The 16,943-nt window shown below is 38.5% G+C and overlaps 1 protein-coding gene across 1 annotated transcript in view; it reads left to right on the top strand.

Annotated features, from left to right (window-relative positions):
• TAF2 (TATA-box binding protein associated factor 2) overlaps window positions 1-16,943 on the top strand; it is a 90,807-nt gene that overhangs the window by 8,250 nt on the left and 65,614 nt on the right. The window contains exons 3-7 of the mRNA XM_049773385.1: window positions 2,884-3,044; window positions 7,363-7,481; window positions 9,226-9,367; window positions 11,708-11,939; window positions 15,621-15,805. Of these exons, the coding sequence (XP_049629342.1) occupies window positions 2,884-3,044; window positions 7,363-7,481; window positions 9,226-9,367; window positions 11,708-11,939; window positions 15,621-15,805 (839 nt within the window). The remainder of the gene's footprint in view (window positions 1-2,883; window positions 3,045-7,362; window positions 7,482-9,225; window positions 9,368-11,707; window positions 11,940-15,620; window positions 15,806-16,943) is intronic.

Below are 16,943 nucleotides of genomic sequence, written 5' to 3'. Positions count from 1 at the left end.
GAAGGCCCTGGTTGGAGTCCTGTATTGCAGAGTTCCTCCAAGCACAACCGGGAATATTCCCTGGCACTGACCCTGGGAGTAACCCTGAAGGGCTGAATGGGGGCACTTTGAATCAGTGATATAGGGTGGGTCAGAACATGTTTGCTTTCATGTTACTTAAAGTGAGAGGGAGAAAAAGAGCTTCATTATATGGTTAGAGAGATTTTAATAAGGCACAGTAGAGGATGATATACCTGTTTGCTCTAAACATGAGAGAAAAGTGGAAAATAATCATGTCTGTTATGAATTTCAGAATTTTCTATGAATTGCTTAACTATCATATAGATACAGAAAAGTAGGAAGTGTTCTTTTTAATTAAGGCACATAGATCTAGAGAAGCACAAATATATATATATACATAAATATGTATGTATATATAGATATATAGATATACTTAATAAATGGTAGTGCTGGAAGATGCTGGAATGATAGCACAGCAACAGGGTGTTTACCTTGCCTCTGCCAATGCAGAACGGACTTAGGTTTGAACCCTATCATCCCATATGGTTCCCCAAGCCTGCAAGGAGCGATTTCTGAGCATAGAGCCAGGAGTAACCCCTGAGTGCCGCCTGGTTGCCCCTCCGCCAAAAAAAAAAAAAAAAAAAAGGCCAAAAAAACAACAGTAAGTGGTGGAGCTGGAATTTGAATGTAGGCTGCATGGATTGAGGACTCAAAGGGCTGGAGTGCTTGCTCTGCATGTGTGTTCTGATCTAGCTCCAGCTAGATCCTTTGAATACCATTGGGAGTACGCCAACCCTTTCCAACAATGAATGCAGACAGCCTACTTCCACAAGACGAGCATTTAACAATGACAGTATTTTTCCTTACTCCTCAGTATAAATCAGTAAATTTTTAGTGGTTAGTTTGAATATTGCAGGCAGGCATATGTTAAGACTAGGTGATGTCAGAGACTCAATGTTGTGTGATGACTGGGCTCTCCCTATCCTCTTGAAATACACTTTTATTTTCTGTTAATATTACCCTTAGCTCAGTAAATTAGGCCCTATTCCCATGTCCCACCAATGTAACTAACTTAGCAGTACTTGCCATAGTTTTTTTCTAATTCACCTGTGTTTTGCTTGTTTGTATTTTGGAATAGTGTCTGAAGGTGCTGGAGGGCTTTTAGAGATACATAGTGCCTCCCACATAAAAGCATGTTTGTTTTGGGATCAGGCAGTGCTCAGGGCTCACTCAGGAATCACACCTGGTGGGGACCATATGGGATATTGGGGAACAACCCTTGGTCACCTGTATTTATGGCAAGCACTGAATTTGCTTACTACAGAGCTGGACCCTCCCTCCATTCACTTTTGATACTGTATTGATTCTTGCTTTCTGAGCTCATTCAAATTCAGTTACAGATAAGTCGTCCTATTGCTGATAATTCTAACTTAGTAAATTTTGGTCTTCCTAAGAAAATTCCGTGAACTCCTTTAAAGAGATTTTCTTATTTAATCTGTCTTATTGTTCTTACCTACTTACACAAAAATCTGTGCAGTCTGATTTAGGATGTCTGACTCTTTTTTTGGCAATTGGGGGAAAGGCTACTGCAGAATCTAGGCTTTTGAGCAAGTTACATGGAACCTTACCTAAAAAATGTTTGCATGTTACTTAAAAGCCTTCTGTATTAAGTATTAGTTTCTCTGCCTTCCTATGTTTATTTTAGATGGACTCTATCAGTTTTCTTTTTTTTTTGTTTTTTTTGGGCCACACCCGTTTGATTATCAGGGGTTACTCCTGGCTAAGCGCTCAGAAATTGCCCCTGGCTTGGGGGGACCATATGGGACTCAGGGGATCGAACCGCGGTCCTTCCTCGGCTAGTGTTTGCAAGGCAGGCACCTTACCTCTAGCAACACTCACCGGCCCCAACTATCAGTTAGTTTTCAACCCAGGATATTGAAATCATTCTACAGTCCATGTTTCATTGTTTTGTTTTGTTTTGTTTTATTTTTTCATTTGATTAACACGAGAGTGGACAGCCAGTATAGAGAGTGGTCTCTTATATTTTAAATCGGGTCTCAAACTCGAGGCCCAAGAGCCGCAAATGGCCCTTCGTACAATATTTTGTGGCCCTGCCCTAGAGGAATCTTTTTTGTTTTGTTTTGTTTTAGTTGTTTGGGTCACACACCCCCAATGTTCAAGGCTTACTACTGACTTTGCACTCAAGGATCACCCCGAATTTGCCTCGTGGGGCCTGCAGGTAAATTGAGTTTGAGACCCCTGTTTTAAATCTATGCCCCAGATTGTTTCCATTGCCAGAATGGCAGAACAATATTAAGACTTGTGAAGCCACTTGGAAGGAAATTACACAGGCTCAATGGAAACCAAAATAGTTTTTTTTTTGGCCTGTATATGTCCTGTAAGTGCTTTCTGTTTCCCATTCTCTTGATTTACCTACCAGGAACAGATGACTAGACATATTTATTAGCTTTATTGATTTGCTTGATGGTTTTCTTTTTTTTTTTTTCAGTTTTTATTTCTTGTTGGGAGCCACATTCTTTCAATTGAAAGCCTGATCCTGGTTCTGTTTTATCATTGTTTTTCATCCCTGTTGAGGTTTTAGTTTATCTAGAAACTAATTCTATTTGAGAATAGTGAGGTTTCTTTAAAAAAATTATTGCAGATTGCCTAGTTTTCACTGATAGTGAGTGTGGTCCACTGAGATGTTTAAGCACACATAATTCATATCACTTAGTCTTTAGAACAACTGCATTTGAAATGAAGTTAATTGAAAAACGCATCTGTATTTAGCTATTTGAGATTCTATCTCTGGAGTAGAGTTTAAATAGAAATTGAAGAATCTAATATCTGCCTTAATAATAATGTCATTTTAATTCTTTTTAGGGCTTTGTGGAATTGACTATATTTCCTACAGTTGCAAACTTGAACAGAATCAAGTTGAACAGCAAGCAGTGTAGAATATACCGAGTTAGGATCAACGATTTAGAAGCTGCTTTTATTTACAATGATCCAACCTTGGAAGTTTGTCACAATGAATCAAAACAGTAAGTCACATAACTTTAAAGCTTGATATTTATAATAATTTAATATTTTATGATTAGCTAAATGTTCTCAGGGAACATTAGATTAGTATTAGGCTCTGGATCCCAAATATTTTTTCCTGATTATAATTTCTGTTGCATTACTATTTAACAATATAAAATTTAGTAAAATTTGCTAACTGTCAAAACACAAAGCTTTATTTTTGAAAAAATTTATTTCTTATTTTTATTTATTTTTTGGTTTTTGGGTCATGCCTGGTGGCGCTCAGGGTTTGCTCAGAAATTGCTCCTGGCAGGCTCGGTGGACCATATGGGATGCCAGGATTCTAACTACCATCTGTCCTGAATCAGCTGCGGACAAAGCAAATGCTAGCTATCTCTGCAGTCCCAAGTTTATTTATTTGTTTGTTTTTTGGGCCACCTGGTGACACTTGGGTTACTCCTGGCTATGCACTCAGAAATCACTCTTGGGACCTTATGGGATGCTGGGGGAGATTGAATCAAGGTCCATCTTGGGTCAGCCTTGTGCAAGGCAAATGCCCTACCACTGCATCACCCTCCGGCCCCAAGTTTTATTTTTTTTCAAAGCACAATTTAGAAGTATTCTTTAAGAACTTTGGTAGATAAATTTTTTAGCCATACTTTACTTTTTTTGTTTTAGTTTTTTTTTTTTTTTCTTTCAGTTTTTGGGTCTCAATCGGTGGTGCTCAGGGGTTACTCCCGGCTTTGCTCTCTGCCCTCCTGGCAGGCATGGGGGACCATAAGGGATGCCAAGATTCAAACCAGGGTCTATCCTGTATTGGCTGTGCAAGGCAAATGCCGTATGGCCCCATTTACTTTTATGGGATTTTTCTTTTTTAAGTTTAGTTTAGACACTATGATTTGCAATATGTTAATGGAAGGGTTGCCTGTGTCAAACATTCCAGCACCATACCCTCCACCAGTGTCTGCTTCCCTCTGCCATTGTCTCAAGACCCTCTCTCCCCCTCTTGTGCTAAGATTCCTGATAAACACCAGTTCTGTCGCCTTTTGGTGTTATTCCCTTTGTGTTAGTTTTGTTTGTTAAGTTAAAACCAGATTTTATTTGCATGTACCAAGAGGAAGGAGAATATGAGAGAGAGAGTAGAGTACTGCACATTCAAGAAGGAGAGTACTGGAACCCTGGTACACAGCCCAACATGAAAGTAGGAAAAGCCACATCTGAAGAGGGGAGATGCAGGCACCGTTTTCTCACGTACTCAGGCAGTGATGTGAGCCTATATATCATTTATATATTCTTTATATCCCAGATCTCAGAGAGCTCATTCTGTTTCCCTTTCTTTCTGACTTTTTTCACTCAGCATGATACTTTAAATTCATCCACGTCACAGCAATTTGCATGGAAACAACCTGAGTGCCCAAGGATAGATGACTGAAAATCAAAGAAACCATGGTTCATGTGCACAATAGAATGCTACTTGGCCAAACTTTTAGGGTTTTTTATTTAAAAAAATTGTTACTTCAGAGTATTAAATATCACCTTCAGTGAGTTAACTAGCCACTGCACTGTGCAGACAAGAGGCAGTTTTTTTCCCCCTTTTCTTTTTGGGCCACTCTAGTGGTACTTGGAAGCTATTATTTGCTCAGTGCTCAGAGGACCAAAAGTTTACGGGTACTGAACGTTGCTCCTGGATGCAAGTCATCTATTCTCTCTAGCTATCTTTCTGGTCCAAGAGAGACAACTTTAAAAATATTTTATAATCGGGGCTGGAGAAATAGCATGGAGGAAGGGCATTTGCCTTGCATGCATGAGGACAGTGGTTCGAATCCCGGCATCTCAATATGGTCCTCTGTGCCTGCCAGGAGTGATTTCTGTTTCTGAGCGTAGAGCCAGGAGTAGCTTCTGAGAGCTGCCGGGTCTGACCCCAAAACCAATATATATATATTTATAATATATATGAAAATTTTTTCTTTGTTTTTGGGGCACACTTGGTGGCCCTCGGGTTATTCCTGGCTTTGCGCTCAGAATTGCGCCTGGCAAGTTCAGGGGGCCATATAAAAGTTTTCAACTATTTTCGTTTGTGGGGCACCTAGCGCTAATCCATTCTTAGACGACCTGCTTCTGGGTCAGGGTTTTGTATGTAGCAGAGCAGCTCCCACGCTGCAATCTATTGAAAGTCAGCCCTCGACACAAGGGTTTGAAAAAAAAGAAGAGTAAAGAAAAAAAAAATAAAAATAAAAAAAGAAAAAGAAAAAGTTTTTAACTATTTTTAGAATAACATGAGATTATTTTTTCTAAAATACTGCATTTCTTCTAAAATATTGTGAGATTACTTTATTTTATTTATTTATTTATTTATTTATTTATTTATTTATTTATTTATTTATTTTTTGGTTTTTGGGCCATACCCGGCGATGCTCAGGGGTTACTCCTGGCTGTCTGCTCAGAAATAGCTCCTGGCAGGCACAGGGGACCATATGGGACACCAGGATTCGAACCAACCACCTTTGGTCCTGGATTGGCTGCTCGCAAGGCAAACGCCGCTGTGCTATCTCTCCGGGCCCTACTTTAGATGCATTAACATCTTGTAGTGTAGGTAATTTTCTGCTCTTTTAAAAATAATCTGTTGGGCTGGCCCGTTGGCGCAAGCAGTAGAGCATGTTTGCCTTGCACATGTTGACCTAGGACAGACCACCATTTGATCCCCCAGAGTCCCATATGGTACCCTCAAGCCAGGAGCATAGCCAAGAGTAACCTCTGAGCATCACTGGGTATGCCCCCCCCCCAAAAAAACAAAACAAATTGTTAATCACATTTCTACATATATTATGATTAGGTTTCACTTACTTTTATGGTTTGGTAATGCTTCATTTACACAGTATACTATAAGTTACAAGATTAGTTCTTGTTTGCAACATTCTGTCATATGAAAATTTTTCTTATTTTGAATTATGATTTAATAGATATCATCACTTATATTTTATCATCATCTTTCCTGTGGTCATTAGTATTTTACTAAAACAGTTGCCCCAGTGTGATTTTTTACTAGCTGCATTATGGACACTTGTTTTTATAAAACTTGGCTAACATGGGATTTTATAGCTGGACACTTGGACACTTCTACAACCTTTCTCATTTCTAAAATAACTTCCCAGGTAAGAGGGAAGTTTTGGTTTGGTTTGATTTTTAGGGTGCCTCACCCGGTGGTGCTCAGAAATCATTCCTGGAAGGCTCAGGGGACTATATGGGATGCTGGGGATTGAACCTGTGTCCTTCCTGGTTCATCTGCTTGCAAGGCGAATGCCCTACCGCTGTGCTATCACCCCAGCCCCAAAAGGGAAGTTTTAGTGCCACATGTGTGGCTTTCATAAGTTTGATCTGGCATTGGACCATCGGGCCTGCGCTGCTGGGCCAAACATAGCTGAGGGTGATTCTGTTCAAAATTTCTCTTTAATGGACCTATACAATTGTCAATAAAATGAAAAAAAAATTAGTATACTAATTATGGAATTAATTTTAAAATTTACTGATAAAAATTAGACATCTATAAGAATGATTAGCATGAGGAAAAAAAAAACATACTCCATCACGTGTTTGTATTTGTTTTAAAGTTAAGGTGTTTGGCTCTACTTTTCTTAATGCAAATAGTGTGCTTACTTTGGTTGAGCTTCATGAGCAACAGTAAGGGACAATGGGAAGCAGGGAAACATTTAGATAAAAGGCTAAAAGGCATTTCTAAATATTTTGTCCAACTGAATGTTAGATAACTTATTACATTTCTTGTATTGGCTATTAAAAGCCTTGTCTTTCTCGTTTTTGTTTCTCTTCTTTGGCTATAATTCTGACATGTTTGAGACATCTTAAAGTCTTACCAGGGACTAGAAGTGACATGGGGACAATGGTGGAGAGTCCTAGACATTTGGCAGTAGGGAAGGCACCGTAATTTTGAATTTGAACATTAACACTATTATGATCATGTTACCTAAAGTAAAATAATGTTTAAAAATATTTTTTTGGATTCTGTTAGATTTTAAAGCTTGTTAATCCATTCAAACTTTTGCCATATTTTATATGTGCTCTTTATACTTATTAGAAAAACATTGGCTTTGACCACCCCAAATTAGTGAAAAATGGAGTGATCATAGTAATTAATAATTATACTGCTTATGTGATGAGTGAACTATGCCATGTATAGTTTTTGTCATGGTGAGTAGAGCAACAGTTGATTAAATAGTTGAGTTTGGTAATAAGATATGATTACAGAAAATGGTGTCAGAAATGTAAATACTTGGTGAAATAGTTGTTTTGTTGCTAAGGTTGAATTTCTTTTCCTCCCCCCAGGAGAAATCTCAATTATTTTTCCAATGCTTATGCAGCTGCGGTTAGTGCTGTGGATCCTGATGCAGGAAATGGAGAACTTTGTATTAAGGTTCCATCAGAATTATGGAAACATGTTGATGGTAAAACATCAAGGATATATTGACTAGTCAATAAAATCTTGTTAGATTTGGTGACTAGAAGTTTTTACATAAACATTGATTATGTCAGTTTATTAAGCATTTGAAATAATACAGCATTGTATTGAAACAGAAAGTTTTGCCAGGGACTAGACATGATGTAGGGACAATGATGGAGGATCACTGGTTATATTAAAATATTTGTAAAATTTGAGAGATAGTACAGTGGATAGGGCACTTTTCATGGCCCAACTTGGCTTTGGTCCCTCATATCCCATCTGGACCCTTGAGCACTTCCAGGAGTAATTTCCTGAGTGCATTGTCAGGAGAAAACCCCAAGAATAGTCAAATGTGGCCCCAAAACAATAGCAAAATTTCACCAAGGACTGATAAGAAGCAACTCACTTTACTGTTGTTTTTAATGTGAAAGTTATTTAAAATAATGGATTTGTATAAATTTGAGATTGTAAGCCCATACAATATCAAATTAGTTTACAGTTATAGCATTGTATATAGCATAAAAAATAGTAAAAATCATATGGTTAAATTCCTTTCTTATTTAATCTCAAAAAAAGTGACCTGCTCAAGATTAAAATTAGAACTTAGTATTGAACATACTTTTTACTTTTTGGGTTTTTTTGGGTGGTATTTTTGGGCCACACCCAGTGACACTCGGGTTACTCCTGGCAATGCACTCAGAAATCGCTCCTCGCTTGGGCCAAGACCGTATGTGGGACCATTTGGGACACCAGGGGATCGAACTGCAGTACATCCTAGGTTAGTGCTTCCAAGGCAGACACGCTAGCGCTAACACTCCGGCCCCTACTTTCTCTTTGAGAGTACTATAATTTTGTTTTTCTTTTGTGTAAACTTAATTACCCTTTTAATTATTATATGTACCTTTATTTTATATATGTACTTATATATCATATACACATATAACCTAACCTTTAAAAATTGATCCACAAGAAAAGACTTTATTTTTTTTTAAATAATGAGTTTTGTGTGAAAGGGGGACAATTTTGGGGACAGACATAGGCAGTTTTTGGACAGGCATTGAAGATCATTGCATGTCCAGGTGCTGATGATATAATAGCTTTAGTATTAGAATTTTAAGCTAATTATGAAAGCAATGTTTGTTATAGAAAAGCTTAATAAAATTTAATATAGGTGGGGCCGGAGAGATAGCACAGCAGCATTTGCCTTTCAGGCAGCCTATCCAGGACTTAAGGTGGTTGGTTCGAATCCCAGCATCCCATATGGTCCCCCGTGCCTGCCAGGAGCTATTTCTGAGCGGATAGCCAGAAATAACCCCTGAGCACCACCGGGTGTGACCCATAAACCAAAAAAACAAAAAACAAAAAACTTAACATAGGTAATAACATGAATTCTCAAATATTCGATCTACTTCCTTCCTTCCTTGTGCTCTCAGAGTTAACTATCTGTGTGGAATGTCATAAAAGAACAAACTTGATTTAGTTTGGAAGGCGTGTTTAGTTTTAGGCAGTCAGTGTAGCATACCCAGAAGAGTATTTTGAAAGAACATAGCAGACTAGAATTGAGTGGAGATAATGGCATCAGTTGCAGGCTCTTTAGTTATATAGGTGTAGAGATGGTGAAAGCCTAAACTGGAATAAGTAATATGGTTTCTGCGTTAAAGCAGGCTTCACTTTCTAATCAGCATGTCTTTTGTTTTTCTTATATAAGCCACTGTTACTAAATTATGTCATCCCCCCCCCCCCCCCAGAATTAAAGGTTCTAAAGATACACATCAATTTTTCTTTGGATCAGCCCAAAGGAGGTCTGCATTTTGTGGTACCCAGTGTAGAGGGAAGTATGGCGGAGAGAGGTGCTCATGTTTTCTCCTGTGGATATCAAAATTCTACAAGGTAGATTTTGAATTTTTTTCCATACTTATAATTTCCAGCTGCTGGTGTGTGTGTGTGGGGTGGTGGTGGTATGTGTATGTGGGGGGGTGTATTTGCAATGTACACTTTAGTATAAAATGATGATTTATGAGCTTGGGTCTTCAAACAAGTTAACATTTCTGTTGGCAGGGAGGGTTGGGGTGGGAGAATACCCTGAAGTGCTGGGTATAACTCCTAGCTTTGTGTGCAAAGATCACTCTTGGTAATGCTCATGGTAGCAAAGTGATACCAGATATTGAACTGAGTTCAGTCCCTGCAAGACAAGTATCTTAACTCCTATACTGTCTCTCTGACCCTTTTTTTCTAATTTGTGTTCCATTAACCATTCTTCCTATTTCCTATCTTTTCTGTCATTATTGTTGTGAGAATACTTCTTTTTTGGCTGTAGATGTGCCTCAGTAGTGCAGTGAGCCTTAGTTTTAAAAATGTATATATAGTTCTTTCTCTCTTTTTATTTATTTAATTTTGGTAGAGATAAGTTGAGTTACCCTCAGTGATACTCAGGGCCTCTTCCTGGCTCTGTTCAGGAGTGAATTTGGGTGGTGATTATGAATGATCATGGGTGATGGATGATGTGAATTTGAACCATATCCTGTCCCTGTAAGACGAGTGCTTTACCATCAGAACTCTATAGCCCCTCTTCTTTTTTTAAAGTCTGCAAGATTGAGATGAAATAACATACATTGCAAAATTCTCAAATAGGAAGCTCATAGTACTTTGTCATAAATGAATGAATTACCATTCTGTATTTTTATCAAAAAGCATCTGGGGCAGGAGAGATTGCATGGAGGTAGGGCATTTGCCTTGCACGCAGAAGGATGGTGGTTTGAATCCCGGCATCCCAAATGGTCCCCCAAGCCTGCCAGGAGCAATTTGAGCATAGAGCCAGGAATAACCCCTGAGAGCTGCCAGGTGTGACCCAAAAACAAAAACAAAAAACAAACAAGAACATCACATCTGAGTCCCCTGTTCGACTGCTGCTTTCTCACTTGCTATTCTCCTCAAGATTAACCATTATGCTGTTCTAAAGTAGCACATATATGTTACATAAGTGGGATGATTTTCATCATGCTATGCATATTAATTTAACTATGTTGTTAGCATGTATAATTATAGTTCCTTTTCATGATTGTAGTTTATTACATGCTATGGGAGTGTTTGTTGTTGTTGTGTAGGTAACCCTGATGATTAAATGCTACAAGCTAGAGTTGCTATCTTATGTCTCTCTTCTATTTTATTTTTTGTTTTGTTTTTGGGTCACACTCAGGGATTACTCCTGGCTATGCGCTCAGAAATTGCTCCTGGTTTGGGGGACCATATGGAACGCCGGGGGATCGAACCGTGGCCCATCCTAGGCTAGCACTGGCAAGGCAGACACCTTACCTCTCGCGCCACCTGGGTCAGCCACATGCGGGGGGATCAAACTGTGGTCCGTCCTGGGTCAGCCGCATGCAAGGCAAACACCCTATCGCTGCGCCACCGCTCCAGCCCCATGTCTTCTCTTTTAGTAGTAACTATAGACCCCGACATATAAAACTTGCCCTTAGTTGCTGGAGGTTTTATATCTGAATTTACAATGCATTAATTAGTTCAGGAAACCAGTTTTCTTACCTTAAGGAATAGAATCTGAATATTTTTAAAAGTTGTTACAAATAAGAAGGGCACTTGCCTTGCATGTAACTGACCTAAGTTCAGTTCCCTTCTTTTTATATGGTCCCCTGAGGATGCCAGGAGCAAATCCTGAGTGCAATGCCAAGGTAATTCTTGAGCACTGCTGGGTATAGTCACAAAACAAACAAAAATTGCTACAAAATTTTTATTGTCTGAAACAAATGATACATAGAACTGAGTACTGTGAATACTCAACTGAAAATTATATTTGATTGAAAATTGGATGCTAGGTCCCGGAGAGATAGCACGGTGGCGTTTGCCTTGCAAGCAGCTGATCCAGGACCAAAGGTGGTTGGTTTGAATCCCGGTGTCCCATATGGTCCCCCTTGCCTGCCAGGAGCTATTTCTGAGCAGGCAGCCAGGAGTAACCCCTGAGCACCGCCGGGTGTGGCCCAAAAACAAAAACAAAAAAAAAAAAAAAAAAGAAAGAAAGAAAAAGAAAATTGGCTGTTATGCATTGCTTACTTTTTTTTAGATTTGAATTGGAGGTAACTACATGTTATATATTTTATATTTTTATATTGCTAAGTTGTATTTTTAGAGAGGTTTCTATGTATGTAACATGAGGGAAACAAATATAAATTATGCTTTCAGTTCCAACATTTTAAAACTGTCAAATTTCTTTCCTAGATTTTGGTTCCCATGTGTTGACTCGTATTCTGAATTGTGCACTTGGAAATTAGAATTTACAGTAGATGCTGCAATGGTGGCCATTTCCAATGGAGACTTGGTGGAGACAGTGTATACCCATGATATGAGAAAGAAGACCTTCCATTACATGTTGACCATTCCAACTGCAGCTTCTAATATCTCCTTGGCCATTGGACCTTTTGAAATACTTGTAGATCCATACATGCATGAAGTAAGTCACATCTCCCTGTTTGTTTCTAGACTCCTGTCATTCCTGATAAGGAGAAGGACATTGAAGCATATGGACTTTTTCCTACTTAAGACGCGTACTAGAAAGAAAAGGCTGTCTGATATAGTTAATGAGTGAATTCTGAAATGAATTCCTTTCAAAATGTTTCATGATAAAATTGCAAATTTTTTCACCTGGGAGTTTGTCATTTAAAGTGAGCTTAAATATATGCTTTGGTTAGAATATAGATTGATTTCACTGTCTTTTTATTCATTATTTTTATTATCTTCTTTACAAATCTTGGTTCCCAGCTTTGGAACTTGACGTAGTGTGATTTTAGATGTCAAAAGTAAGATTTGTTTTCACTTCAGTCTTTTCAGAGTAAAAGAAAGTGGCTAGCAGACACCTTGTGTCATGGATAATACTTTTAGGCTGTGAAGTGCTTTTCTTCAAGTGTGAGACTTTTAGGTGAAAGTGATTCATTGATGATTAATTTTTATGGCTTGTACATATATTTAAACGTATGGGTGAATCTCTTTATGATTTTAACTTTTTTTTAAACATAAGGCTTATATTGTGACCATCTCAATAGCACTTCTTTTAGTTATATGAATAAAAACTGAAGGCAACCGGATTTAGATGGCAAGCTCTGAACTCTGCTCCTAGGCAAACAGTTTATTGTTTGCTTTCTGGAAATTTGTGAGATTTATAAGATGCTCTCAGCAAATATTCAAGATATTTTGTGAATGATTTTCTTTTGGTTGTCTGAACAGTGACTTCTAAAATGTATTTGCTACTAAGACTGGCAGTGAATTTTATTGTTTTTGGTGAACGATCAGCTTTAAAATCAACATCACGTTTTACACATTATGTATTTTGGAAGGGTCTTTTTCCTTTTGAGCTACTAGCTGGATGAAAGGTAAATGAAATTAAGAGTAGTTTTCTTGAATGTTTAAAACCCATGACTTAGCTTTCCTTCCTTCCTTCCTTCCTTCCTTCCTTCCTTCCTTCCTTCCTTCCTTCCTTCCTTCCTTCCTTCCTTCCTTCCTTCCTTCCTTCCTTCCTTCCTGCCTGCCTGCCTGCCTCCCTCCCTCCCTCCCTCCCTCCCTTCCTCCTTCCCTCCCTCCCTCCCTCCCTTCCTCCCTTCCTCCCTCCCTTCCTCCTTCCCTCCCTCCCTCCCTCCCTTCCTCCCTTCCTCCCTCCCTTCCTCCCTCCCTTCCTCCCTCCCTCCTTGCCTCCTTCCTCCCTCCCTCCTTCCCTCCCTCCCTCCCTCCCTCCCTCCCTCCCTCCCTCCCTCCCTCCCTTCCTTCCTTCCTTCCTTCCTTCCTTCCTTCCTTCCTTCCTTCCTTCCTTCCTTCCTTCCTTCCTTCCTTCCTTTCTTCCTTCCTTCCTCCCTCCCTCCCTCCCTCCCTCCCTCCCTCCTTCCCTCTCTCCCTCTCTCCCTTTCTTCCTTTTTTGTTTCTAGGCCAGGCACTCAGGGGTTACTCTTGGCTCTCATTCAGAAATTGTTCCTGGCAGGCTTGGGGGACCTTATGAGGTGTTGAGGATCAAAGCTGATGGAGTCCTGGGTCATCTGCATGCAAGGCAAATGCCCTATCGCTGTGCTATCACTCCAGCCCAACTTAAGTCTTTTTGTCTGTCAAATAACTTTACCATATGTGCTATTATCTTAAAACTTAATGTAAAGTAAATCATTTTTAGATAAATAAGAATACTGTTTTTTATTTGTATGCCAAGACTCATGCCAATATTTAGGAACTTTTGCCTTGGTAATATACAACTTTTGCCTTGGTAAATCTATATAATATATAAGATGACTTTTTAACCCATGAAAAACTTCTTAAAAGTTGGGGGTCATTTTATACGCCAGTATACACCATCTGAAACTTACTCCAGCTTCAGGATGATCTGGCCCCTTGATTCGTGCCCCTTACCGCTGCATCCCATCCAGCTGCCAGGTGTCATCACTCAGTTCTCTGCTTGTCCTGATTCATCTTTCAGGGCACACAGAGGAGCTGAGTTACCAAGTGCTGCATCCCATCCTGTTGCCTGGTATGCAGCTTTCCTGTTCTGTCTCTGTTCAGCTTTTATGGGACGTAGATGAGGTGCTCTGTCTCCCTCTAGCTGTCCTTTTAATCACTACACTCCAGCCAGCTGCTCTTGGAAGAATCCAATTTCACTCTTATATTTACATGTTTGATGACAAATAGCCTTATGTTTATAAGTACATGCATTACATAAGCATTTGAATTAAAATTATCTATATTGAAATAAAATGTTATGTTTTTTAATTTCCATTTGGTGTGCGTTTAACAGAGAAGTAATCTTATACAGTGTATATAGCACAAACCCTAGGGGGTCGTCTTATATTCCAAGAAATACGTTATATCTTTTGTTACTCTAGTCTTTTTTTTTTTTTTTTTTGAATTTTGGTTTTTGGATCACACCCGGCAGCGCTCAGGGTTTACTCCTGGCTCTACGCTCAGAAACCATATGGGATGCCTGGATTCGAACCACCCTTCTTCTGCACGCAAGGCAAACGCCTTACCTCCATGCTATCTCTCTGGCCCCTACTCTTTCTTTTTATATGTGTTTTATTATTTTCATTTATAATACTGCTGCTAATAAGTTTCATATTCTAGTCACCGATCTTCCATAATTCTTTCAGAAGGACATATAATCATGTAATTTTCCTTCACAATCTTCTATAATCTGAACTAAATCTTTAACCTTACTTCTGCAGTCTTTTAGACGTCGACTCTTAAGTTTCTCTTTTAGTTTTTCCCCTAATGCCTTTTCTTTCCTGCTTGTGTGTTGTATTCTAGATAGTTTGCTTAGTTTTTCTGGATTGTACCACATTACTTTTTTTTAGGTTTAGATTTTGGGATATTCTTTTTTTCTCTTCAGACCAGTCAAACTTTCATTAAATTAAAAAGACTAACTTGGGGTTGGGGAAAGGGCAAGTGATAGAAGAAGACTCATAGCTTGGTCCAGGTCCTGAGACTGAGCTTCATGACCCCCAACACTGTTGTGTGTGATTCCTAATTTTTCTTTGGGGGAGGTATTTGGGGTTGGGCCACATTCAGCAGAACTCCTGGACTACTTCTGATCCTGCACTCAATCACTTCTGGCAGGCTCGGTTGACCATATGTTGTGCCAGGGATCAAACCCAGGTTGGCCGTGTGTGGCAGATGCCCTACCCACTGTACTATTGCTTCGGCCCATGGGCTCAATTTTAAAAAAATTTAACTCACGTTAACTTGGCATAGAATTAGAATATGTGGCAAGATTGTATGTGATAATCTTGGGTCTCTCTCCAAGGTCCAAGAATGTAATCTAGTAAGAAATTTATAATACCTATTTTCCTTATTCCTTTCCCTTCCCTCTTTCCACTCCCTTTTCCACTCTTTCTCTTACTGTGTTTCTTTCACTCATCCTCTCCCTACCTCCCATTTCTCCATCCCCCTTTTCTAATTCCTGGCATCTTATCATTTTATTTTTAAGTACGATTATGTTTGTAAACATAGTAAGAGTAATCACTTTTTAAAATTACATCATCATTTTCTTTTTATGCCTTGAATGTGTATTTTTAAAAGTTATATGAACTTTTATTGAGGTATTTAGAAATTTAAAAAATAAAGTCAACAGCTTTACAGTTACAGATTTTCTCTTTTTTCCCCCTAGGTTACTCATTTTTGTTTACCCCAACTTCTTCCATTGCTTAAACATACTACATCATATCTTCATGAGGTGTTTGAATTCTATGAAGAAATTCTTACATGTCGATATCCATATTCTTGTTTTAAGACTGTATTCATTGATGAAGCTTATGTTGAAGTGGCTGCTTATGCATCCATGAGTATTTTTAGGTTGGTATCTCTTCAAATTTGAAATGTTGGGCTAAAAGAAGGTTCAGTGGGAAGGTTCTTGCTTTGCTTACTGCCAGTCCTGACTCAGTCCCAGTACTTACATGGTTCATAGGCCTTACCAGGAATTAAAACCTGAGTACTGCCAGATGTGACCCAAATTTTTGTTTTAAAATTTTTTGTGGGGCCACACCCAGAGGCACTTAGGAGTTACTCCTGATTCTATGTCCAGAAATTACTTCTGGCAGGCTCGGGGTACCATATGGGATGCTAGGGATTCGACCCGGGTCCATCCTGGGTTGGCTATGTGCAAGGCAAATGCACTACCGCTGTGCTATCACTCCAGCCCTGTTTTAAATATTTGGAACTGCCTATATTAGGGTGATAATGCAAAAGCCATTACTTAATATTGTGAATATGTTTTTTGTAATTATTTAGTACAGCGTTTTTTTTTTTTTTTTAGGTAGCATAATAACAGTGACTAATTTTTTTTCTTTATCATGTTGGGTTTTGTAGAAACTCTAGTGTTTATAAAATGTTAAACACTAGATAAAAGTATTTTTAGTATAATATCAAAGATTCATTATTTTTATCTAGAATTCACTTTATTTTGCCTATTTTTAGTTTTTTTTTTTTTACTTAAGTAAGAAAAATATATTTTGGATAGCTAGTGGGAGAGCTATTTTGGTGTTTTTATTTCTAATTAAAAATACACTGATACTGTCAGAAATGTTGTTTGAAAACTACCCACTTTATCATTCTCATTTTTTAAAATTAGTTGAATAGTTCCTACTTTATAGGAACTATATCTGAGGATTACCAGTTCACATTTTGGAGGCAAAGTTCTACCCTTTGGAGGTCAGTTCTACCCTTGCATTCTCCATTCAAAGTGGTGATCAAATGGGTTGATTTGTTTCAAAGTGATAGGCACAAGAAAACTAATATGCTAGGAAAAGATTTAGAAAGAAAGCCTTTCATAAAGCAGTTTGTGATTCACCAATGATAACTTTTACTTCCAAAACATCTTTGTATATATTTTTATTGGAACTTTATGTTTCTTGCGTTAAGTAAAAGTTATTGAGAGTACCAATTTCAGCTAAATTTTGAAAATACGTGAAAGCTCTTAGAATATTTTGATTCC

The sequence above is a fragment of the Suncus etruscus genome, chromosome 5 (assembly GCF_024139225.1).
Source record: "Suncus etruscus isolate mSunEtr1 chromosome 5, mSunEtr1.pri.cur, whole genome shotgun sequence".
In the NCBI taxonomy this organism is placed as follows: domain Eukaryota; kingdom Metazoa; phylum Chordata; class Mammalia; order Eulipotyphla; family Soricidae; genus Suncus; species Suncus etruscus.
The sequence above is the reverse complement of the archived record's forward strand: the minus strand, read 5'-3'. Positions and strand labels throughout refer to the sequence as shown.